Source organism: Bombus affinis, chromosome 17, assembly GCF_024516045.1.
Source record: "Bombus affinis isolate iyBomAffi1 chromosome 17, iyBomAffi1.2, whole genome shotgun sequence".
NCBI lineage: Eukaryota > Metazoa > Arthropoda > Insecta > Hymenoptera > Apidae > Bombus > Bombus affinis.
Genome location: NC_066360.1, coordinates 6,409,217 through 6,435,758, shown reverse-complemented (window position 1 = coordinate 6,435,758; position 26,542 = coordinate 6,409,217). Strand labels below are relative to the sequence as shown.

At 38.9% G+C, this 26,542-nt stretch overlaps 2 protein-coding genes across 2 annotated transcripts in view; one reads left to right on the top strand and one right to left on the bottom strand.

Annotated features, from left to right (window-relative positions):
• The window catches only part of LOC126926270 (putative fatty acyl-CoA reductase CG5065), a 153,282-nt gene extending 151,209 nt beyond the window's left edge, over positions 1 to 2,073 (top strand). Inside the window, exons 7-8 of the mRNA XM_050742533.1 lie at positions 1,666 to 1,920; positions 1,992 to 2,073. Of these exons, the coding sequence (XP_050598490.1) occupies positions 1,666 to 1,920; positions 1,992 to 2,070 (334 nt within the window). The 3' untranslated portion in view covers positions 2,071 to 2,073. The remainder of the gene's footprint in view (positions 1 to 1,665; positions 1,921 to 1,991) is intronic.
• Positions 2,074 to 10,548: 8,475 nt separating this feature from the next.
• Positions 10,549 to 26,542, bottom strand: part of LOC126926296 (phospholipase B1, membrane-associated-like) — a 74,987-nt gene continuing 58,993 nt past the window's right edge. Inside the window, exon 2 of the mRNA XM_050742588.1 lies at positions 10,549 to 10,912. Coding sequence (XP_050598545.1) covers positions 10,637 to 10,912 — 276 coding nt within the window. The 3' untranslated portion in view covers positions 10,549 to 10,636. The remainder of the gene's footprint in view (positions 10,913 to 26,542) is intronic.

The window sequence follows — 26,542 nt, the reverse complement described above, 5'->3', positions numbered from 1 at the left end:
TGCAATTGAGTTGGTATTTTGTCGTCTTCAGATTTTCGATAACATCAAAGCAAAACACCCCTCAGCTTTGAGCAGAGTTTATCCCATGAAAGGTGACGTGAGTCTGCCGGATTTAGGTCTTTCGCGAGAAGATAGAAATCTGTTGTTAGAGAAAGTAAATGTAGTGTTTCACGCCGCGGCCACTGTGATATTCAAAGAGCCTTTACGCGTAGCTATTAATGTGAATACGAAAGGTACCGCTCGTGTCATAAAACTTTGGAACGAACTAAAGCAACCAATTAGCTTCGTCCACGTCAGCACAGCATTTAGCAATGCTAATCTACAAAAGGTCGAGGAGAAAGTTTATACGTAAGGATAAGTTATACGCGGACATTGTTGCGTGATTTAGGAATATTACATTTATAATCATATCATGAAGAATATTTTCACATATCATTAACTTTGCAGCACGAGCTTGAAACCTTCAGAGGTGATCGATATGTGTGACAAATTTGACGAAGCGTCGATCAACCAAATAGAAAAAAAGATTTTAAAAACTTATCCAAACACATACACATTCAGTAAGAATTTAGCAGAGCAAATTGTAGCAAGCAAGTGCAAAGATCTGCCAGTTGCGATAGTTCGGCCAAGCATAATTGGTGCCTCTTTGAAAGAACCATATCCTGGTTGGATACAGGGTACTTCTGCATTTACAGGTACTTTCGTAAATCTTTTGCAATGATAATTGTTCAATACTCGTCACATTTCAGAAAAGAGGAGTTAATCTGTTGGCTTGTAAGAAGCCAAATAACAGGATTTCCACTAGTTCATCATTATTATAGTTCAAGTTTGCTGTTGTTCATAATTAGGAGAATTCTTTCCTATCTATTTAGTGCTACATTTCTGCTAATCGAAAATCACAAATAATTTCTAAACCAAATTAATGTTACCAGGCATCATTCTGTTAATCAGTAGAGGATGTGCAACAGCAATACGGAGTAGGAAAGATACAAGATTAGATGTAGTGCCCGTCGATTTCGTAGTGGACGCGATAATATCTATTGCATGGCATGTCACGCTACATCCTGAGCACGAAGTTAAAGTTTACAATTGCACGAGTAGCGCTAATCCTTTTAGGTAAAATCTATTACGAATCTTTTTCAACTCATGTAATTCGATTGTTACAGTATTCCAAAAAACTCAGTTTGTTTAAGTAATGTGAACAACACGCAAATGAACGTAGAATACAAAAGTTCGCTTTTGCTTCAATACTTCAATTTGAGAAAGTAGTGATATAACATAACATTTATCTAAATTACATAATATTTCCCGAGATACTAACATAACAGTAAACTGTGCTTTAAGTATAGTTGCAATAATTGTAATAATGTAAATGTTCCTATTGACAAGGTGGGGTCAGTTGCAACAGCTCGTGTTGAAGCATAGCAGAGAAACGCCACTGAACGATACGTTATGGTATCCGGATAGTCCAATAATAGCTAATAGATATATTTACAAGGTTCGGAGTGTAATTTCGTATTTGCCTGCGTTCGTCATAGATATATTTTTAAGACTCCGAGGTAGTAAACCAATGTGAGTATTCTATCGAACCTCGAACAAAGAGGACAATCTTTCTGAGACAATCTTTGTGTTCATCTACAATAACAATTAAAAATGATATTTCAGAATGATGAAATTTCTAAAATCTAGCTACAAATTGTTCACATCAGTAACATATTTCACCACGAACGAATGGACTTTTCAAAGGGAGAACTGTTCCGACTTGGCGAGGAAGGTGAAAATGTTAAACGACAGCGATATGGTCAAACTAGATTTAGGAGATATGAATTGGGAGAAGTATATTGCAATTTACCTGATGGGTATCAGGAAATTTATTCTAAAACAAGAGTTTCAGCCAACAGCCCGACAACGATTATCAAGGTGCGTATAAAAGTACCTTACTATAAAAAAATAGGAACTAATATAAATACATATATTTTCGGTAATTTCAGGTTGTACTGGATAGATCAAATTTCGAAAATGTTCGGTATAATGATCGTACTATGGATAATATACCTTATCATGTACTGACTATTTGAACCTTATTTTTTCTGTTAAAACAAATACAATATAAATAAAATTTTATGAGAAGGGAAACATAATCCGCTTCATTTTGTCTTTTCACTCGTCCCGTTTCTAAATAAAACTATTTATGACACTGCTCGATGAGGATGCATGTATTTACACGCGAACGATTTCAGATTTATAAACAATTCATACATGCTATTTCAATTTGATTCTGATCTTCTGTCTTCGTAACCATTATGTGTCTTTCTAGGTGTCGAATCTTAGGTTTCTCGAATTATATTTAAATCAAAACTGTAGTTGCTGACACCAGAAATATTCGTTAAACTATTTCGATTAGTTCAATTCTTGTTCGTTAATTTATTAAACAATTTTGAAATCATTCCAATCAATCCTTTCTAATAACTATTTCTAATGGCAGCAAGTACCGTATTGATCTGAATATAATTCAAGAAACCTAAAATTCGATACGTACAATAACATGTAACGGTTACGAACGCCAAAGATCAACATCAGATCGCAACATTTCCCTTCTTTGCTTTTAATCTCAGCTAATGTACATTTAAACCCACTTTCTTACTGTTACGGATTTTGTTTCTAAGTATGACCCGTTCATGCTTTTGGCATCTACATGTATACGAGTTATCTGTATTAATGATCTCTGTGGAAACCAATGTGGCTTCGCAAGTCTTATCCAGAGATGAGCAGATATTTCTACTAATAGTGAGAAACAGTTCAGCATGAGCAGCCGAGCTAAACAGACGTGAGAAACTGTGTTTCAGTGAAAGCAGTGAATTTTGATAAACGAAAAGACAACAAACACTATAAAATGGTAAAGCTCCAAAATGCAACAGCAAATGCCACCAACCAAAATAACAAACAAAGGTAAAATATATTACATAGATAAATCTACAAATACGTTAAGTAAAAAACAACCAATAAACAAAGAACAGGAAAGTTCTTCAACAAAATGGAAACGTTGCAAAACAAAGAAGAAAACAGCTACAATGACGAACTATCGTATCAACATGAACACTGGAAGGTAGCAACAGCGCACAAAAAGCGTAAAATAATACCAGACACAAGCGCCATGAAAATTTCAGACACAGAAAAGCAACAACGGCTACAAGATATCCCATTCCGAAATTCATTCGGTTCACTTCTGACCAACAAAAAAGGTCACAACTCATATCGTTAAACCACCACCGATCTACATAGATGCCCAAATCGATCCGCTAATCGAATTATGGAACAACACTGCTTGTTACGTCGCGTACGTTCCGCGCGACGTCCTTTAATGTCTGACCGTCAAGGCCCAAGCACCGTTAGAGAAACCCTCAATAAACCTAATGCCCCACCATAAACCGAGTTTTATTAGCTTGTAGGAAACTTTAATCCTGCAAGTATTTTCGGTTTATAACTGGTACTTAAAAAGTCCTTAGATCTATTGTACGTTCTTACAGATTACGGAGAAAGCTGGTAGTTATCACGGGAAAACCCGGTAATTATATGATCGGGAAAACATTTCTATAATAGAAAAGTCTGGATTTTCCCATGAGTCATGTTGGTAGGGTGCTTACACCTCCCATCTTCAATCATCGACGTCTTAGCCAATGGGTAGCGCCGATCCTTGTCCTCGATTTCATAACGAAAAGTCTGAACAACGAATCAACTTCCTTCGTTCAAAAAGCACACCCATACCGTGCTTTCCTCCGTAATCACATCAGAACCAGTTCTCAGAGTTCCTTCGGCTCTCACAGTTCCTATAGTCCCTATACCTCTCACAGTACCTACCGGACAAAGAGTTCCGACGGCTCTCAACATGTCCCGCTAGTCAATCAAAGTCAACATATACGAATTCTCTCATCTACGAATAATCCTTTTCTTCGTTACCTGTATTTTAGTCAACGGCGTTACTAATTTGTGTGATTGTACAAAGTGTTGGAAATATATATTTTTATAACTCTGCGAATCACAGTGTTATACTACAACAAACACCCCTATTATCCTAACCGAAACAAGGGGATCGAACTATTCGTGGTGTTGATTATTACAATCGTAACGGGAATTTACGACTCCCGTTGACTCGTATTCTCGTGACCACGTCTCCCCGCGATAGTTCGAAAATACACTGCTGGAAGAGAAAACTTCAGTATAAAGCAATTAAAACTTGTTATCGAATCGGAATATTTCGCTAGTTATATAAGACGATCTGTCTGCGACACTGTAGCACCACGAGCGACGGTTACGAACACGACCTATAGTAAGCTTCGGGGCGTAATAAAACCAGCACAAGTAAAAGTGCAAACAAACTACAGAAAGCATTAGAAATGCAACGCAAGCATTAAAAGAGAAAAGCGTTTGGTATTGTACATACCAGCTCAAAACAGAAAAATTAATAAACATCGGACATTAAGCAAGAACAACAAATAACATAACCAGATATGATACGAAACAGTCATTGCCAGTGTTTCCAATAGAACTTGAATCCAAAGCTAATAACAAAGGAATTCTTGACGTTAAAGAAATCATAAACACAATAGTGTAGGATCTCTACTACAATTAGTTTATTTACGATAGATTAAACAGATGTTGATTAAACAGGATATGATGGTTGTTTAACGTGAATTACTCAAAATGACGTACTAGAATTAAGATAACTAAATAATTAACTTGCAACTCTCGTCGCTACGGTTCCAACGTTCTCTTTCACGCGGACCATACTCTCTCGAAAACGCTAGTGTCACGTAATATAAAAAAAAAGAGGAAATCGAAGATAAAAAGAAAAAATAAAATATAAAAAAAAAATAAAAAGAGAATTAATTTTTAAAATATTTGGTTTACACTAATTACGATTTTCTTCTGAACTCTAACCGTGACTTTCCAATACTGAAGCTCTTACAATTTGACTTTCGATCAGATCTGTTTCATTTTCCTTTGTCACCCCTCAACATCACCACTATCCATGCGTTTGTTAAGCGTCCGCGACCGTTGACACGCACGCCTTCTTCTCGAACATTCGGCGAAAGGACCGTTGGGATATTGATGGCTCCTTAGGTACTTCGGCGATATACATTTTCGCCGAGTACCGCCACATCTTTATCTCCGTCATCAGTCCATCGGATTTCATAGTATGCCGGTCGTGACACTAGCAACACACTGTCGACAACGCAATTCGCACTCCCTGATGTCTCGATTTACACTCTCCCACTTCTCAACTAATACTCTCTGAATTCTCAACTAACACTGACTGTTAATTCGTCTTTCCCCATTAGCATCGCTTTGTCTGTTCTCTTAGCCCCACCACACACGTAATGGAAATCACCCAGCAAACTATAAATGGTGCGAAATCAGAAAACAACTACAACGAAAACTATCTCCATCGCTTCGAAGCAGAACATACGGCAATTATCCCTCGCAACATTGAAATGGTAACAAACATGATAAGTGAGCTAAACGCAGTACTCGGACAACAAACACAACAAATTACAATCATGCTATAACTTCTTACAAACGTGTTAAGTAAAAAATAGAAATGGACACGCTAAAAATATCAGCTTGGATATCCAATGGTCTCCAACCACGAGCCCTCAAAGATGCATGAAAATACCATATTACTATCTATGATACCAAACACCCCTCATGAAAAGCACAAGCAGTGATAGTAAGAAACGATATCAAACGCTACTTGCATAGCCAAATTAGTCTGGAAAACGTTCAAGTAACCACCGTTACAATACAAACTAACAGCAATTACTTCCAGATGTCAGCAGTATATGTACCACCGCGACACGAAATGACACAGCACAAATTGGTACAGTACTTTCAATCCTTAGGTGACAAATACATCGCAATGCAAAGCACACACTATGGGGCTCAAGATTTAACACACATCCAGGTAGAACATTAGAAAATTACAATAGGACAAGTAATCTCAACATATTATCCACAGGAAGACCAAAATACTGGCCGGCAGATCTAAACAAAATTCCTGACTTGCTTGATTTTGCAGTTATAAAAGGACTAAATGCAAACAAATTAAAAATAACAGCCAGTCTGGAACTTAGCTCCGATCATACACCGATAATAATAGAACACACATGCAAACCAATATTTTATAGCAAACCGAAGTCACTTTGCATTAAAAGCACCAAATGGCAAACATCGATTAACTCCACTTTTAGGAAATGAAAGGAGTATTGAACAATTACTATTGAAAAAGATCTATGAAAATACTTGTTAATGCAGAAATATTCTGTATCCAACCAGGACATGGCTCTTTCAAAGAGGCACCAATTATGCTTGGCCGAACTATCGCAACTGGCATATCTTTGCACTTGGTTGCTACAATTTGCTCTGCTAAATTCTTACTGAATGTGTATGTGTTCGGATAAGATTTTAAAATCTTTTTTCTATTTGGTTGATAGACGTTTTTCGAATTTGTCACACATGTCGATCATCTCTGAAGGTTTCAAGCTCGTACTGCAAAGTCGATAATAAGTGAATATAAATTAATTCGTAAACCATGGAACAACGTTTGCGTATAACTTATACTTACGTATAAACTTTCTCCCCAATCTCATGTAGATTCGCGTAACGACGTGTAACGGCTCGTTGAATCTCACAGTGGCCGCGGCGTGAAACACTATGTTTACTTTCTCTAACAATCTTCTTGCGAAAGACTTAAATATGGCAGACTAACGTCACCTTTAATTGGGTGAACTTTGTGGAGATCTGAGGGGTTTTTGCTTTGATGTTTTGTTTTTGTTGTTGGTTCAGGTGTAGCGGTTGTCCTTGCTGCTTCTTGGATAATTTCTGTCAATGTTACTACTGCCTGTTCTATGTGTTCGGGAGTTTTCAATGGGATGTTGCAGTTTATTTTGCTTTCGATTATTTCTTTAAATGTTTGCCATTTGCTGTCGTTTTGTTCGCTTATCATTCTAGTTAGCATTTCGGTATTTTTGATGGATTGTTTGAGAAGTTCCTTGATTTCTGTAGTGTCGTTGCTGATGTTGTTGTGATATTGTTTGTCAGAAGGTGGCGATTGGCTGATTACTTGCACGTAGCTTCGGCTACCAAAGATGTTGGTACTGCTGTGAATTTGGTATTGTCGCGGTTTTTGCGTTGTCCTGTTGCGCTTGTAAGTTATTGCATGTCCTGTTTCGTAGCAGCGGAAACCGTTTACGTTGTAATTGTTTCCTGACTTCATACCCTTTATAACTGGCTAGGTGGTTTCCGTTACAGTTATAGCATCTAACTTCTTCTATTTTTCCTGTGGATGGGCAGTGTATTGTTAAATGGTTTTTTGTACATTTAACACATGCCGGGCTTCTGTTACAATAATTTTTTGTGTGGCCGTATTGCTGACACCTTATGCATTACGGAATATCTTTTTTATGTCTAGGTGGCTCCACTGTTACTATTGTGTTTAGTAATTTTTTGATTTAATATATATCTTTATTATTGTTTTTAGGTTCAAGCTGAATTAGAAATAGCGGTAATCGTTGTTTGGTATCGTACTTGGTTATGTTACTTATTGATCTTACCTGGTGTCCGATTTTTCCTAGTTCCTCGCTTATGTTGTCAGTGTTTGTTTTTGAGTGTAATCCCCTGATTTCTATTTTGTAAGTTTTGTCGGTTTTGAGCTGATAGGTGTGATACCCTGCATTTTGATCCTTTAGTGATTTTGTCACTTTTCTGAATGTGTTTGGGGTGTTGGTTGCACTTTCACCTGGTCTATTTTTATCTATTTGATAACATAGTTATCTTTCCCTGCAGTGTTGTTTAGTAGTTCGATGAGGGGGTCAATTATTTTCGCATCTATATATATTGGTGGTGGTTTATCAATGCGGGTTGTTGGTTTTTCCGTTGAGTCCGTTGCTGCCTCTTCTGGCAGTGCGCTAAATGAGTTACTGAATTTGATATCCTGCAGCCATTGTTTTTTTTCTTGTAGTACACTTTTCCTGCCGCTTGTGCACGGGGTTACTTTACGTTTTTTGCTGGAAGTTGCCACCGTCCAGCTTTCTTCGTGGTGTGTTAGTTCGTTGTTCCCGTCATTGTCTTGTGATATTTCCATGTTTATTTCGTTTGTTTCTGTATTTTCGTGTTCTTCGTTAATTGGTTGCCACTGTGGTCGAGATGACGATCATGCGAATGTGAGGAGTATATACTTTTTATTTACTGCAAATCTCCTTTCTCCTTTCATTTCTGGATTCATGCACGACTCACGTTCAGAACATAACAATGATATGCTATATATGTATATACTTTAAACAAAAGCAAAAGGAGAAATAAGCAACTAACTAGAGCAAAAAGATAGGAAAAGCGAAGCATCTTCGAAAAAGCTGAATTTTATGTTGAATTTGTATGTCCGACGAGGACTGAGAAAATGTTTCACTGGTCAAAGTATTACCAATTTTCTTTATTACTTATTCACAAAGAACTTAAATTACAAGAACAAGATCAAAATGACTGAAATACCACAGCAAAAATTAAATATTATTAAGGATCCAACATTGGTTCTTATTTTAGAACATTTGCTGATTATAATTTTGGTAGTTTTTAAATAAGCAAGTACGAAGATTATAATACAACTTCCACTTACAGAAACTGTTTTTAATTTCTCTAACTATCCTTAAGTTTCGCTGTTCTTTGAATTTTTATACGTCATCAAGAACGGTCTTTCCGAAGTAGGACACAGAAATTTTTCAAATAGCGAAGTGAGAGCCCTACTCTTGTTACCAACTGGTTCCAACAAATTGTTCCACAGATTATTCGCATCTTAGGAAACACAAAACATTTCTGATTATCAACGTAACACTTATTAAATAATTGTATAGTTTCATCTGTTATACTCACACAATGCATGTAGTTTTTGACTCCAATGAAAGCAATCAGCATTAAGGTATGAGAGGTCGGTAAATCCATCCTCGGCAAGAGGTATTTTTGCATCTTTCAGAGTCGGTAAAAATTTTACAGTGAAGTCATTTCTATGAAATTCTGGATAATTAACGACTTCTTCGTCAATCTTTTGCCACCTAAAGAAATGGAACAAAATGTCATATTCTTCATATGTATCTTAGAATCGACATCAAATGGTACTTGAAATTTGTTAGGGAAGTAATATCGTATAAATGTGAAATAATAAAAATGTGGATCTACATTCGTTCGTGTAAAAAAAGAAAGCGCAATTCTGTTGTTCTCGATTTTCATCTTATTTTAGCTCTAAGAATCTGTACCGAAATTTACCTGCGGTATCAGACGAGTGTCGATACGTTTATGGTGTTTCAAGTACAGTACTTGTTTCCGATCGATTAGAAAAGAATCAATATCGATAACTGATACCTTGATATTAATGAATAACAGATTGAAATTCGTAGGTTGATGTCGATAGCATTGATACAGTATCGGTGACATTACTGGATATGTGTTATAGAAATACGAACTGGTCGTCTGTATACGTATTCATAATATACGTTTATAAATATATTTATCAGTGTTTTTTCATCCAAAGTTGAGCCCGACATTGCCCGAGTTACCAGTCAGATCTTAATGTGAATTGAATTCAAAGATGATCAATCTACATCGTTTTCTAACAACTCCTTTCAATAAAGTTATTCACCAACATTTAACAAAAATGAAATACGCTTAAATATAAAATAAAAGTTAAGGTAATTGGGCACAAAAGCGGTTGCATTTCCGATTTTGATGAAATTTATCTATAATGTAAAACCCATCATTCAGAACAACATTATACTATAAACATTATACCATTACTCGACTTTAGTTTCCGAGGTATTTGCAAGAATCTGCTGGTAATACTACATTGGACCTTATCCATACATGCACGTCCATGGCAACGTATGCGTCAGCGTGGTGCGATCGTTTCTATAAACACATCATAGCTGCCGGGAAACGATCTGTATAACGAATGAACTCGTGGAAAAAGTTGGACAAAACATGGGAGTCTGCAATGTTACTCAATGTCAACGGCTAATAGCCTCACGCGTTTTGCTGTTCCATTATGCTGAGCGGCAGGCTAGATACTCGGCAACATTGAATACCATTGCCGTCACCGCGTGTTTTGTCAAACTTCTTCGCATTTACATCCAAAACAAAACATGATTTTGTGGCTTTATTGATGCTTTCCTTAGCGAAAATCTATTTTCTATCGCGTGCTAGTATTAAATTTTCTTATAGACATTTAATTTTTGAAATAACTTGTAAAATTAGCAAAAAACGGTCGCGTTCTAAGCGTCCATTTCGCTTTGCAATTTCGCATCGCTTATACTTGCAATTTCATACTTGCATCTAATCCTTTTAAATTGTAATTATAATTTTTAATTATATTGCAAGTGTGTTTCTAGTGAATAAAGGGTAATGTAATTAAATTTTGAAAATAGTTCATCAAAACTGCAGTATAATACTTCTCGAATTATAATGTCAATAGTTTTATGATTTTTATTCGTTATTAACGAACGTATAAAGGCCTTGAGTAATTTTTATTTTAATATGCGAATACAAATGGTAAAGGTAAATAATTTAGATTTTATGCGAATTTATGTTCTATTAATCATATGTTAATTTCAATGATTATATGCATATTAAAACACCACCTGCCATATAGTAAATATGTATTGTATATAATTACCTTGTCTACGAATATACGAACCTTCCAATGTTTTTTGATATCTATCCTCGGGTCTTCTTTTATTTTATTGACCAAATATGTCGCCATGAAAGTTATATCTCTAGACATAGCTCCACCTTCGGCGACGTTTAACTGCGCAGCTGGATCAATACTTATAGAGTCGCCAAGTGAATAACCTACTAATTTAGGGTTGAATTCCTGCATATAGGAAAATCGGACTATGAAAGATTTTAGTATTCGCATTTATGGCGATAACACAAATCGTATGCGTAAACAATGCAGATGTAAGAAATGAACAAACTTTAAGAATATTAGGAAGAGTCAGGTACTGTCGCCAAGTGCCTTGACCGCCGATACTGCCTACTATGCCTCTATTTTCAATGTGCACTTCGAACGTATAAATCGAAGTAACTGCAGCGCCGATTGTCAAGGAATCACCCATTGCGGCAATGACATCTATGTCTCCTGGTTTTAAATGGTGAACCGACTCGGGATATTTTGAAGATCAAATGAATGATGATCAAAGATCAAAAATGATCAAAGATCATTGAAGAACAAATTAAAGTAAAGACATTAGAATACATATGAACTTCAAAAGGTAAGCATCAATTTTACTATTCTCAAACCACAGTGGGGTGAGGAGCTTGTAACGTTACATATCTATCTTCAAAAATGATAATAATAGGATAAGACTATGAATGAACTCGAAATCACATTGACATTCTTGTAGCCACTACAAATTATGAAGAACAGCGTCCTTCACTGTAATTTCCTGCCACAGAATTTCACCGATTGGTAGATTTAAGATAAATTGCAAAAATTATTGGAAATAAAAAAAATCTGTGATTTAAATTGAATAGTGATTTTAAAGAATAAATACGACGATATAATATTTACAAGTGATGTCATGAAGTATTTGACAACAATAATCATTGACTTGGTTAAATACTTATTACGTTGCAAGGAAAAGGGACGTCTACTGGAACTTCCTTTTGAAATTTCTTTTATTCCGTAATTGAGACATTCGATCCTCGTTTCTTGTGCCTACAAAATAGTTATTTTAAGACAATTTACAAAAATACTTCATCTGTGATGTAACGTTGCACGCGATATGTCAAAATTCCGATCAAGTAATTGCAACGAAAATTTCAAAACTTTTACAAACGTTATCGAATTAATTTTAAATGTACAGATGTATAATCTTGATATCTTATAGTAATAAGAGCATCGTTTCCAGTTCTTAAATTTAACATGCGTATTTTAATTGTCTAGAATTTTAAAAGCATGTGAAAATTCATGAACCACTGTATATTTTCAAGATTTATGCTATAAAGTATACGTGTAGTGGCGAGGTATCAACTCTTCCTCCTGGACCCCGTCACTAACCTAACCAAACCCAATTTCCATCTGATATCACAATCAGGTTCTTGCCTCTTATACTCGTATAACAAGACTGACCAGTATTTTAAAAACAAATGGAAATGCTATACGGTCATTTCACATTTACCTAACAGCTCGTCATTTTTAATACATTTCAGGACTGCTGTTTAGTTTCGTTACGAATTGCGAAATAAGTACTGCTTACAAAATTCTTCATCTCAAGGACCAGAAGACGGTGCCATAGAATTCATAACGTGTGTTACTTGAAAATATAATCTCTACAATATTTATATGTTAAAAAAAAATGATCCGTGCTGTGCAAGTTTTTGTCCACTTTTACCGAAAAAAATTTCGTCAACTTATCATTTTCATCAGTTTGCTGGTGAGTGCCGAAGCGTGCAGACGTGTGTCCAGTGCCCTGTGAAGTTCACAAAACGACACATGACGCCCATCTGTCGAAAGCGAATCTAACCAACCTAGCAAAGTGTTCGCAAACGTGCTAGTGAAAAATCCAACGCTACTAAGCTCTGACCCGAATCACAGCCTCTCGACTAGTTTCTTCATATTGAATTAACTAGATCGATGATGGACCAATCATCCCAAACGGGCTTTACAGAGCTCAGTCACAACAACGCCGCTCTTCCTCCCCCGTGGGAAAGGGGGGAAATACAACCCCTCTTTGCAAACGACCCGCACACGAAAAAACGCAAGCTGGAAGCTATCAAGATTAATGTGAGCAAGAGACAAACCAACTCCACCAGCTAGCCAAGTGACCACCACCAACAAGTTCTCAATACTGGAGACTACAGAAGACTCCATGAACACAACCGAAACGGTAAATAATCTCCATACCCAAAGAATTCCCCCTCCCCCGCCAATATTCATTGACGACGTTATCGACAACCAAACAATGATAAAGTCCATTGAAAAAGATATCAGCAAAGAGGATTACAAGTTAAAAATTAATAACAACCACGTGAAAATTCTGTCGACCAACCCAGACGCCTATACAAAATTAACTAAGTTGCTAAAAACCTTGAATGCAAAATTCCACACGTACCAACTCAAGCAAGAAAGACGTTTTCGTGTGGTGCTACGCAATATCCACCACTCAGTCGACCTAGACGAACTGAAGTTCGAACTTCAAACACTTGCCCACGAGGTAACCAGCATCAGCAACATTAGACATAGAGTCACAAAAAATCAACTATCGCTATTTTTCGTAGATATAAAACAAAAAGAAAATAACAAAGAAGTCTACAACGTCAACCGGCTGATGAACTCTACAGTTAAGATCGAACCACCTCTTGTAAAGAAAGAGATAGTACAATGCAAAAGGTGCCAAAGGTACGGCCACACGCAGAAATACTGCAATCATAACTTCCGGTGCGTAAATTGTGCAGGTAGTCACCCCACTGACCAATGCACTAAATCTCCAGAAACCCCCACGAAGTGCATCCACTGTCAAGGAGAACACACTGCGAACAACAAAGGATGCTCAGCCTATAAAACACTACATAATACTAAGTATCCAAAGCTGAGACCCAAGGAGATGACCATACAAGAACCAAGACCCCAAAAACTCACCACACCAACAATATCCTATGATCAGGCAACACAAGGAAACATAAACAACTCGAAAACCCACAGTGAACACTCAGAAAATAGTGTTCCCACCCCACAAAACACAGACAACTCCACCAGACTCGAAAAACTTATCGAGAAGCAAACTGAGCAAATTAACAACTTGCTGTCACTACTCACACTCTTCATGGATAAATTAATACGCACAGAAGCAAAATAAAACCAATGCGTATAGCTCTGTGGAACGCCAACGGTCTAACTTAGCACAAATTTGAACTAGAACTCTTCTTAAAACAACAGCAAATCGACGTAATGCTCATATCTGAAACCCACTTCATTGACAAAAACTACCTCAAAATGCACGGCTACATCTACCATACCCAACACCCCAATGGAAAAGCACACGGCGACACCGGAATCATCATCAAATCCAGCATTAAGCATTACGCTTCCATCATTCCAGAAAGACTACTTTCAAGCCACAAGCGTAGCAATAGAAGACCGCCATGGTACAATCACCACCTCAGCAGTATACTGCCCTCCCAGACACTCGATTGCTAAAGAGAACTTCGACAGCTTCTTTGACGCCCTAGGCAATAGATTCATAGCTGGACGAGACTGTAACGCCAAACATAGCCAACGGGGCAGCAGACTTGTCACAGCAAGAGGCAAAATCCTCTAGAAAAGCATAACCACCAACAATCTCAACTACCTCACCACATATGAACCCACATACTGGCCCACTGACACTAACGAAGTCCCCGATTTACTCGACTTCTTCATAACCAAAAATATCTCGCCCAGATACTTCAAAATCAACTCCTCGACTGAACTCTCCTCCGATCACTCCCCCGTAATAGCAGCAGTCGGTTCAGCAATAATCGAAAACCCACCTAATGGCCTTATTCACAACCAACTCACCAACTGGCAGCTCTTTAGAGAAATCTTTAACCGCTCAACCTCTGCCTCAATCTCACTAAAAACGAAGGCAGATATCGAAACTGCCACAGAATACCTACACACGAGCATAATAAACGCCATCCGCTCCTCAACACCTACTAAGACTTCTATTAGTAAACACGAATATCCCCATTACATATTAAACAAAATTACAGAAAAACGAAGACTAAGAAGAGTATGGCAAACCCACAAAACACCGGACGTCAAACGGAAGCTAAACAACGCAACCAGGAAGTTAACAAAATCATTAAAAAATTAAGAAACGACTGTTTCCAAAAGTACCTCGTCAATTTGTCCCCCTCTGCCGACTCCAACTACTCACTATGGAAGGCTTCCAGGAAACTCACGCGTCCCCCCCCCCCCAAAATAATTCGCTGTCCGCAAGGCGGATGGGCACGAAGCCCTGTAGAAAAAGCCAACCTCTTCGCCAACTACCTATCCAACATTTTCAAACCACACTCCTCTAATACCGCTCCGGAAATAACAGAATACCTGCATTCTCCCTTCCAAATGTCTCTCCCCATTAAACCTTTCACTTCTCTAGAGGTTACTGAATTAATCCATCGTCTGAACCCCAGGAAAGCACCGGGACATGATCAAATAAGTAACAAAGCAATTAAGGAACTACCTGTAAAAGGGATTGCACTCGTTTCTTCAATCTTCAACGCAATTTTTCGCCTTGAATACTATTCCAAAACCTGGAAAACGTCACTGATTACGCTCATCCCAAAACCCGGAAAACCAATACACGAAACTAGCTCCTATCGCCCAATTAGTCTTCTACCCACTGTGTCAAAACTATTCGAAAATTTGCTAACGAATCGACTACTTCCACTCCTAGAGGATCTGAAAACACTGCCAGATCATCAATTCGGTTTTCGGAAGCAGCATTCCAGAATAGAGCAAATCCACCGGATAACAAACAATATCAGCCAAACCCTCGAAAAGAAAAAATACTGCTCAGCGGTATTCCTTGATATTCAACAGGCATTCGACAAAGTATGGTACGAAGGGCTTCTTTACAAACTTAAAAAAGTCCTACCACACACTTACTACTCCATCCTAAAGTCCTACTTAACCAATAGGCAATTCATGGTTAAATACGCAGACGCCATTACCACAACTTTCCCAATAGAAGCGGGCATACCCCAAGGCAGTGTCCTCGGGCCCCTTCTATTCTCCATCTACACTGCCCACTTACCAATATCAACAGGAATAACCATAGCAACATTTGTCGACGACACAGCACTATTAGCGTCCCACGCCAACCCGACAACAGCCTCATCCACTCTCCAGCGAGGTCTCGACTCAATGGAAAAGTGGTTTCACAAATGGGGCTTCAAAATTAATGAAAAAAAAATCCACACATGTAACCTTCGCGCTGCGAAAACAAACCTGCCCATAGGTCTCCATTAACAATATAACAGTTCCCAACAAGGACACAGTCAGATACCTGGGCATGACTCTGGACAGAAGATTAACTTGGAAACAACATATCCTAGACAAATCTAAACAACTCAGGGACAAACTCAAAAAATTTTATTGGCTCATTGGCCGTCGCTCCAACCTAAGCACGTAGATCAAAATTACGCTCTATAAGGCTGTAATAAAACCAGTCTGGACCTACGGAATCCAACTATGGAGAACAGCAAGTAATTCCAACATTGAAATATTCCAACGCTCCCAATCGAAAACGCTAAGATCTCTATTAAATGCACCCTTGTATGTTACCAACGAAACAATCCACCGTGACCTCAAGATACCCACAGTGAAAGAGGAAATAGCAAAATATAGCTGCAGATATAGCAAAAGAGTCAACAAACACCGGAACCCCCTAATCACTGGACTACTTGAAACGACGGACCACATTCGCAGGCTGAAGAGACACTACCCGCTAGACCCAAACGACAGATTCAATTAGTTATTTAATAATGTAATATTTACTTATTTATAATACTTACTCACAAAATATACTTATCTATAATATGTACCAACTTATTATAAATACTAGCCATGTTACTGCGCCACGCCAGAAAAATTGCTGAAAATTCTCAACGCGAGAATTGATTGTAATTTAAATAAACAATAAAAAAAAAAACTTTCTCTTCGTTGCTTCTGGTCCATGTGTTGTCTGCTTTTCTGATTGCTGGGATTAGTTTTATTGGCTTCTTAATTTTATTCGTGGCTTTCCATAGAGAGTAGTTGGCATTTTCATGCGCAGACAGTGTTTCTATGAATTTTAGGAATTCGTTATTATTATGATCTTTTATTTTACATTTCACTTCCTTCGTGAAATTATTTAGATGTTTTTTTGTTTACACTATTGTTTGTTTGTTGTATGTTTTTGTCATTTTGCTTTCGCTTTCCTCTTTTCTCTAATTTTGTCAAGGATGTCGGTTGAAATTATGTTTGTTTGCCTGTTGCTTGGTTCATGGTTAGTAGTTGCCCATGCTGCCTCTTGTATAATTTCTGTCAATGTTCTTACTGCCTGATCGATGTGTTCCAGTATTTTTAGTGAAGATTGCAGTTGATTTTGCTCTCGACTAATTCTGCAAATGTTTGCCATTTGGTGCTTTTAATGCAAAGCGACTCCGGTTTGCTATAAAGTATTGCTTTGCTTTTGTGTTCTATTATTATCGGTGTATGATCGGATCTAAGTTCCAGACTGGCTGTTATTTTTAATTTGTTTGCATTTAGTCCTTTTATAACTGCATAATCAAGCAAGTCAGGAATTTTGTTTAAATCTGCCGGCCAATATGTTGATCTTCCTGTGGATAATATGTTGAGATTACTTGTCCTATTGTATTTTTCTAACGTTCTACCTGGATGTGTGTTAAATCTTGAGCCCCATAGCGTGTGCTTTGCATTGAAGTCTCCCGCTGCGATGTATTTGTCACCTAAGGATTGAAAGTACTGTACCAATTTTTGTTATGTCATTTTGTGTCGCGGTGGTACATATACTGCTGACATCTGGAAGTAATTGCTGTTAGTTTGTATTATAACGGTGGTTGCTTGAACGTTTTCCAGACTAATTTGACTATGTAAGTAGCGTTTGATATCGTTTCGTCCTAGCGGTGGTAACCGAACTATACAGAGTTCAGGACGCACCGGACTGGGCCGGAGATACGGAAGAAATGATTGCTGTCACCTTTACATCAACGTCGAGGGCGTTTGCCCACGGAGTCCCGCTGGAACGCGGCAACGGATACGTCGCGATCGAGTAAGCAGGGATAGTAGAGGTGGCTGTGCACGTGTCACCCAATGGGCAGCGTTCGAGGAGTTCTTGGAGGGTTGACGACTGCATCAGGCGGCGCCTTCCCCGGCAAGTGCTCGTCCTGGGAGACTTCAACGCACACTCAACGGAATGGGGAAACTCCAGGACCAACGCGCGCGGCCGCGCGATTTCATACTGGGCCGCGGGCTTGGACTCCTGTTGGTGAACAAGGGCTTTGTCAGCACCGGCGTGTCGTGGAATGGATACTCCGTCGTTGGCATCAGATGGGCCTACTCCGATGCATTCAGGCGGATTTCAGGCTGGAGAGTTGCCGAGGGGGTCCAGACACTCTCAGACCACCTCAACATATTCATGGGGGTGAAAGGCACACTTGGATCTAGAACGATGGCCGCGGTCGATGGGAGCAGCCCGCCGAGGAGAGAACGTGCGCGCTCACCGTCAAGATGGAAGACAAAGGAGAGGAGCTAAGATCTACTCCGGGCGGTTGCTATAACGGCAGCTTGGAGCTGGGAGGCCTTGACGACGACGACCGAAACTGGTGTGGAAGAGGAGGCCGAGAAACTTCGCCGAGCCATGACGGCAATTTGCGGCGCGTCCATGCCGCAAGCCACACCGGGCACGATGCGAAGCAGAGCAGCCTACTGGTGGAATCCTGACATCGCAGAACTGAGGGCGAGATGCGTCTGGCCCCGAAGACGGTACCTGAGGGCCCATCGCTGACGACGACGCGACGAGGAAGAAATCTCCCTGCGCTACCAAGCGCACCACGTGCTACGGCGCTCGTTACAGAAGGAGATCAAGATCGCGAATGACCGTGCCTGGTTGGAACTAGTCGAAGCAGTCAAGTCTAACCCATAGCCCAGGCCATACAGGACGGTGACGTAAAAGCAGGACAGCCGCGGGAAACAACATGGACTGTAGAATAGACAGGTGACTGGAAAGTCACGGAGGAAGAACTGTGAGAGGCGACCAGAAGAATGGTCTCCCGCGACGTGGCGCCGGGCCCGAACGGAATCCTGAACCGGATCGGGGGGGAAGTGATGGGGATCATGGCTCCCAAACTTCGGCGCCTCTACACGAGATGTCCGAGAGTCTAACTCCGGGCATGGCGGATTCGAGGCTGGTCTTACTTCGTAAAGAGGGCCGACTAATGACTTCGTCGTCTACATATCGGCCGATATGCCTGCTGGACGAGGTCGGCAAGCTGCGCGAGCGAGTGGTTGCCGCCCTTCTGAAGCGACACATGGCGGAGCGGGTGCCGGGTTGGCACGAAAGCCAGTACGGCTTCCGGAAGGGACGTTCGACGATTGATGTGGTCAGACGCGTGCGGGTACTCATGGAGGACATGGTGTAGCGGCATCGGTATCAAAGGATGACGCTAGTCGAGAGCGAATCGTGTTGTTGTTTTGCCTCAGGGCATTGACTTAGCCTTGTCTTATGAAGCATAACGACAAATGAACTCCGGGCAAAACAATGTCGCCGCTACATGCAACCGTCGATTGAAGACAAATTTAAATTTTCCGACTCTCCCCTGACCAGTATAAATAAACGGATGCCATCGCGAGCGACACAGTATCCAACAGTACATTCGAGTATGTAAAAATATCAACGAGTATCAACGAGCATTACAGAGTATCTCCGAGTATTTATCGAGTTACGTGACGAACAATAACGAGTATTTATTCCGCGTTTTATATTTTGTATCAACGACTCACGTATACGTCCGTACGTTTAATTATTTATTTATTTCAAATATGTTTGACGGACTGCGACAGCAATATTTCTCTATCGTTATTTCATGATATCTATTCACGACTAATCCTCCACAATGGTATCCACAATGGTATGGTAAAAGATGGATAAAACGTACATAAATATTTAAAAAAATAATTTGCATCAAAGTGTAAAAACAATGGGTTTAAAGACGATTTCATTCTGATGCAAGATAGTTATCCAAAGCCCAATGATGCACGATATACAATGCTGATGTGATAGGCGTGATAGGTACTGAAGAAACACTCGAATATATTTAACAACAAATATTTATTAACAATATATTCTGTGTATACACGTAGTATAAAACTCGCGGTTGTTAATTGCGGGTCGCGGTTCGCGATTACAAGTTCGAACTCGGGTCCATGAGTTTAGATGTGCGATACAAGTTCGGACGATGATTGCCTAAGATGTCGAGCAACTCAGTGATTACTGTCAACTATCAACCACCAATTCGGACAGGCGTTAAACGACTGACTTTCCATCACGATGATGCTGCGTAGGAATGGGATAGAAATGCATGGGATGGCGTGTGTCTAATGATACGAGATCATCGGATTCGTTAAGGAAAGTGTTGGTTCGGAAAGTGAGGGAAATGGACGTCGCTGTTAATTAGTTAATTTCGTGTTGGTGGTTGGAAAAGGGTGCTAACCGCTCTTGAGAGAAAGTTATTAGCGTAGTAGGTGGTATATTTAGGAACAGTTAGGATAAAGCTTGTTTGTCCGTTTGAAGGACTTTGGTTAACTAAATCTTAAGATTTATAACGGGTCCTCGGGCTAGCTGAACATGTACTGTGGCGATGCGTCGACATCTGGTAATCATCTTATTCGAAGAATAGAGTCTGCGTGTGGCGAGCCACGGGACAGAAATCGTTGGAATATTTACTGTCACGCACCGCTACAACTATTTCTTTTAAGGAGAACTATAGAATTACTCCATACCTCTGTTACGTAAAAACGCTCATCCCGTAACCGCGGCTACGTTCGGCGACTGGTTGTCGCCTCGAGCCCATGCTCATTATCATAAATCTTGAACAAATACAATCGGATTGAATGACGACAATTGCTTAATTACGGCTATGGTAGAATCTAGATTAAAGTGTTAAGGTACTTTCCCAAAATTACAAAGGGAAGGCTCCGGTATCCTTTCATCTCCGACATATATAACAAAATAAATACAAATATAGTCTACTTTTACTAACATGTGCTTGCAGAAGTACTCATTTTTTATTTCTGCAAGAATTAACAACTACAATTGCTGGGAAAAATTGTCAATTTCGTAGGTTGTTACTAACTACTTTTGTTAAACTTTCACCTAAATGTATGTACATTGACGTTTGAGTACATACCTCTCCAAAGCAGGATAACATTAAAGTTGGACCGCACGATTTGAATTTTTTGTAGAGATATGTGTATTAGTTGACTAGATTTTTTGAAGAGTTATGTCAGCCATATACATAATCAATATCTAATCGAAACCGGTTAATGTTGCTGAGAGTTACAAACGAATGAAATGGAAATCGCAGTTTTCCATGACTCTCACTGTACTATAACTGTAATAATTCTATATTTTGGTCCATTTTTTGATACTTGTTACACGTTTCTGTATCAACCGATTTCAATGAAACGTGCACCATGTATATAGTTGACAAAATTCTTCAGAATGCGTTATTTAAATTTTCATTGCATGCTCAGATAAAAAAGTTATAAAAGAACACCTTTACTCTTTTTCTGCGCGACGCCCATCAATCATATTTTTTCAAAAGTTTTTCCCATGTCATCTATTAACTTATACTTTAGCCTCTCAGAAAGCCTGATCCAAGTCGTTTAGTCCAACTCTGAAAATATTATTTTGTTTTGGAGGGTGTTGAAATAATTTTGTGGCCCATTATATATTGACTAGTAAATAAATCAGTTTACGGAACTTTACACCTTAACTGTAATATTGAGTCGAAAACACACGCATTTGCGGCCTACGAAAAAATGCACAATTATATTGCACAAGTCTACATGGATCTGTGTATGGTAGTATTATAAACCGCAAGTTCAGTGCACGCCATTGAATGCTCGGTAATTATCTCCGCATTCTTTCTCCTTCGTATTAAGGCTTTTGACGGCCGAGTAATGCAATCTGATTCGAACTCAAATATCGATGAGGCAATACTAATGCAATAATGAAATATCCTACTGTTTAAAATTCTTTAAAATTAAATATTCACTAACGTACTTGTGAAATTTTACTCACTAAAGTAAGGCCAAATAGAGCGATATACTTCAAATCACATTTACTTATTAATGAAACAAAGGAAAATATGTTGCTATCATTTATTAAATAAACCACCGTCTTCATCGAAATCCGATCATATAAAAACTGTATCTGTGTACGGAGCACGTGACACGCAATTGTGTGCGAATACACTGTTTTCATTCAGTGAAACCAATTAAAACATTTACGGGAAATTCACGTGGCCAACACGAGCACGACTGAAGGGTGAGAGCTTTGTCAAAATAAACATTCCCACTAAATAAGTGTATAAGTTCCCACTAATAAGACTATTAAACGCACTCTTTCCTGAAAAAAAGAATGCTGATAACGCAAAAGCGGAGATCGTTGCGAATCCAGTTCATTAAATATTATGTAATTGGGTTCAAATCCTTAGTTTGTTGTAGTGCCGTTATTAATCTCTCCCAAGTTTCATTAATCTCTATTTTCAAGTTACTCCATCGGAAGTATCCTACCACGTGTCAGCTCATATGCATGGTGTTCGATTGTAGGTGTAAACAAATTTAAGAGTTGGTCCTTGAAGTTATAATAAAATAAAAAACAAAAATAAAACATTGTGTCTTCAGATTTGTTCTCTGGTATTGACCATGAAAAATCGTTCGAAATATCCCTATGCGCAGTCTGACTTCCTTAAACGAAAGAAAGTAGGTCAGCTGGAACAACGGATAAATGGACAGAAATTTGCCTCGTATAAGTCACAGAGAAGAAGATTATCACATTCGGAGACGTAAACCATTCTTCGCGACATTTTGCGAGAGAAATTGTAGATTAAACGTTACAATCTTCTTAGTCATTGAAATCCGTAACAGCATATCGAAAGACGGCCCGTAGAATATTCATTTAGAGAGGATTAGTGCTTTCTCTAATTCTTTGTACCCATAAATAATAAATTTAAAAAAGCAAATATAAACAACATTTATACAATGTTTATACACGCACCACGATTGAGCTGTCCGCGAATGACCACAGGAAAACTACCTATGCAATAAGTCTTATCAGAATGCTTGTGTTTTTGACCAATCGCGGGGAGACGCAATCGCGAGGAAACACGTCAACGGGAGTCGTAAATTCCCGTTACGATTATATTAATTGACGCCGCGAATAGATCGATCCCCTGAATTCCGTTGAGATAATAGGGGTGGTTAAGGTGGTATAACGCTGCGATTAACAGAGTTATAAACTATTTATTTCCCACAACTATGCACTGATGAGTTTACGCCGTTGCTTTTGATGTATGTCGTAGACGATGATTTGGCGTATGAAGATGCGATATATATGCTCTATATTCTTTGATGAGAACAAGTTGACCGTTCTGTAGTTCTGAGAACAAGTCTAGTGTAGTAGTAAAGGTCGAGTTGACCCTCTTGTCGTAGAAGAAGTATAGATGACGCGACTGCTCTATAGTGATGAGAGCAAGTCTACAGGCATGTAGTGACAGTTATGTAGTGATGATAACAAGTATAGTTGACCCTCCTGATGGCGTAGAAGTAGTGAAGTTCGTTCTGATGTGTTTACGGAGAAAAACTCGGTAAGGGTGTGCCCTTTGAACGAAGAACGCGGATTCGTTGCTCACATTTTTAGTTATGAGGGTAACGATCCGCGATGCCGATTGGTTGTGACCAATGTTAGGAAGAAGCCTCCTCCTACCAACGTAGCTCATGCGAGATATTGTGTATGGGGAAAAACCAGCTTTTCCGTTAGGCAACTATTCGTTTTTCCCATTAGATAACTACCTGCTTTCTCCGTAATTTGTAAAAATGTGCAATAGAGCTAAGGACTGTTTTAAGTATCAGCTATAAACCGAAAATACTTGCAGGATTAAAGGTTCCTGCAAGCTAATAAGACTCGGTTTATGGTGGGGCCAATAACTAATAATTCCTCTTCTGTGGTAGAATAATTTTTCTCTGGGGGGTTGAGTATCCGTGATATGTAACAACAAGGATGTCCGTCCTGTGATAAGATTGCGCCCATTCCTTCATTGGAAGCGTCTGTGGTAAGTGTGAATGTTTTCGTATAGTCTGGGTATGCTAAAACTGAAGCTGAGCATAACTTTTCTTTTAGTGTGTCAAAGCTTGTTTGTTGCGTTTCTGTCCATCTAAAAGGATTGTCTTTGTTTGTGAGATCTGTCAATAGTTTCGCGAATTTGGAAAAGTTTTTAATGAATTTTCTGTAGTATCCTACTAATCCGAGAAATGATTTTACGCCTGTTGGTGTTTTGGGAATTTTAAAGTCTTTAACTGCGGAGATCTTTTTAGGATTTGGCTTTATGCCCTCGTGTGTTATGACGTGTCCTCTGGTACTCTAATTATTCCAATTCAGGTTTTAGAAATTCGCATTTGTCGGATTTTTAGTCCTAACTCTTTTAATCTTTGTAATACTATAGCAAGTTGTTCAGTATGTTGTTGAATTGTACTACCGAATATTATTATGTTGTCAAGGTATACAAAACAGTATTTATTCAGTAATCCTCGTAAAGCGGTATCCATCATGCGCTGGAAGGTGGCTGGGGCGTTTCCTAAACCGAATGGCATGCGATTATAGTGAAAGTGTCCCTGAGGTGTGCTAAAGGCTGTATATTTCTTTGAGTCGGACTCCATAGGTATTTGATGGAATCCTGAAGATAAATCTAGAGCGGAGAAGAATTTGGCGTTGCCTAATTGTGACAGGATGTTGTCGATTGTCGGTAATGGGTAAGCGTCTTGGTCGGTAAGTTCATTTAGCTTTCGAAAGTCGATAACTATACGCCACTTTTGTTTGCCTGATGCGTCTAATTTCTTGGGTATTACCCATACTGGACTGTTGTAAGGAGAATCTGATTCTTCAGTAATATTTTTATCTAACATTTCTTTCATTTGTTTTCCGATTTCTGCTTTATGGGCTTCGGGAGGTAGGTATGATTGGATCAACGCTAGTCGAAGCGACAGGTGTAATTTTCTTATCGTCTCTTTTGTCCATTTCAGAGTAATAGATCGTCGAAGTCTGACGTTACCGAATACAGTTGATCGATTCTTTTAGAGGACATGGTTCTACTTACTAATAAAGTCGTCTTTCGTAGTGCAGGTTGCTTGATACACCTTTGGTCGGATGTCCCGTAGGCCCAAACCGTAGTCTTGTCTTACCCAACGTTGATGTATTCTGGCAGGATCGCCATAATGTCACGTAAAAAATAACTCTCGTGGTGATACATATAAAAACTTTATTTCTCAAGAGTCGAAGGCCCTTGAGTACCAATATTACGATGCTCCAGTATCGGCTTAGAATTCAGACTGGCTCGGCCGTCATTATTCGGAGTCTAAATACTAAGCGAGAACAACGAAAATGATGGAGGGGATAGTATTCTGAGAAGTTCCTTATTAGGGTGGCGAGGTGTTAACTGTCCGGGGAACATCTAGAGGTGATCGCCTAAGGTGACGTCAGGGTAAAAGAATTTGGGGTTACACTAGCGTGTAACCAAACAGGCCGGATCCATAATTTTATAGAATATTGTATATTGTAGCTTGTGTCATCTTCAGTACCTAACCGCATTATGCAGTACTACTCCGGGAACAACCAGAACCATAAGCTTGAACATTCTCATTTCTTCTCTAATACTACTAAAGTACTCGAAAAAGACGACTGCTGATCAAATATCTCCTCTCTCTGGAGGCATACACACATGCATATACACATGGTGCTGTTGGCTCCCATTGATTCTTCTTTATCGAGTGAACGTCGTTTATGAGCAGAGGACGCTAAAATGAGTGTCGAATTTCCAAGTCCGTATGACAATCACGTCGGGCTACAAAGATACAAAATGTACTGTATCTCTTCTGAAAATGTTTGTGGCTACACATTTGTCTGTCTGACGTACCGTCGATATCATCTGACTATGTTCTCTTTTCACCCGGTAGGTGGCACCGTTTTACCCTTTCTTGTCTTATTAATTTTTCTTGTATTAATGTAACGACCTGCCGTTTCCTTTTATCGCTTGTATGTATTTCATGTTTGGGGGAAAATATTTCTTTCAAATATAAAAGAAATATTTGTTTAATACTTGAAAAAGAACATTATTTTTCCGTATATAAAAGAAATATTTAAATGAATACTTTACTTTAGCATGTAGACCGTAAAAAATATGCTTGCCATTCATATCCATCCATTTACATTCATATCCCTAAAATGACACTTATTTTCTACCAAACTGAATGAAATATCTATTTTGTATTAAACAAAGCGCGTGTTTCAGAGTGTTTAAATAACAAGAAAAAATTAAAGGGAAAATACAAAAAAGAGCCAAGTGGAAAAGAAGGTATGCAATATATAACGGTGAATTTGTCACGTAAAATAAAAACAGGGGTAGCTGAAACGAAAAGAAAAAATAAAATGTAACAAAAAACAAGAGAATTTATTTCTTGTACTCCGAGTTTACACTAACTGCAATTTGGTTCTGAGCTCCAGCCATGACTTTCCAAAACTGAAGCTCTTACAATATGACTTTCGGTAGCATCTGTTTCTTCTTTGTTTGTCATTCCTCAATATCCCCACTACCCTGTAGGCGTACGTGACTGTTGCCACGCTTTTAGAACATTCGGTGGAAGGCCGTTGGGATATCGATGACACATTAGGCACTTCGG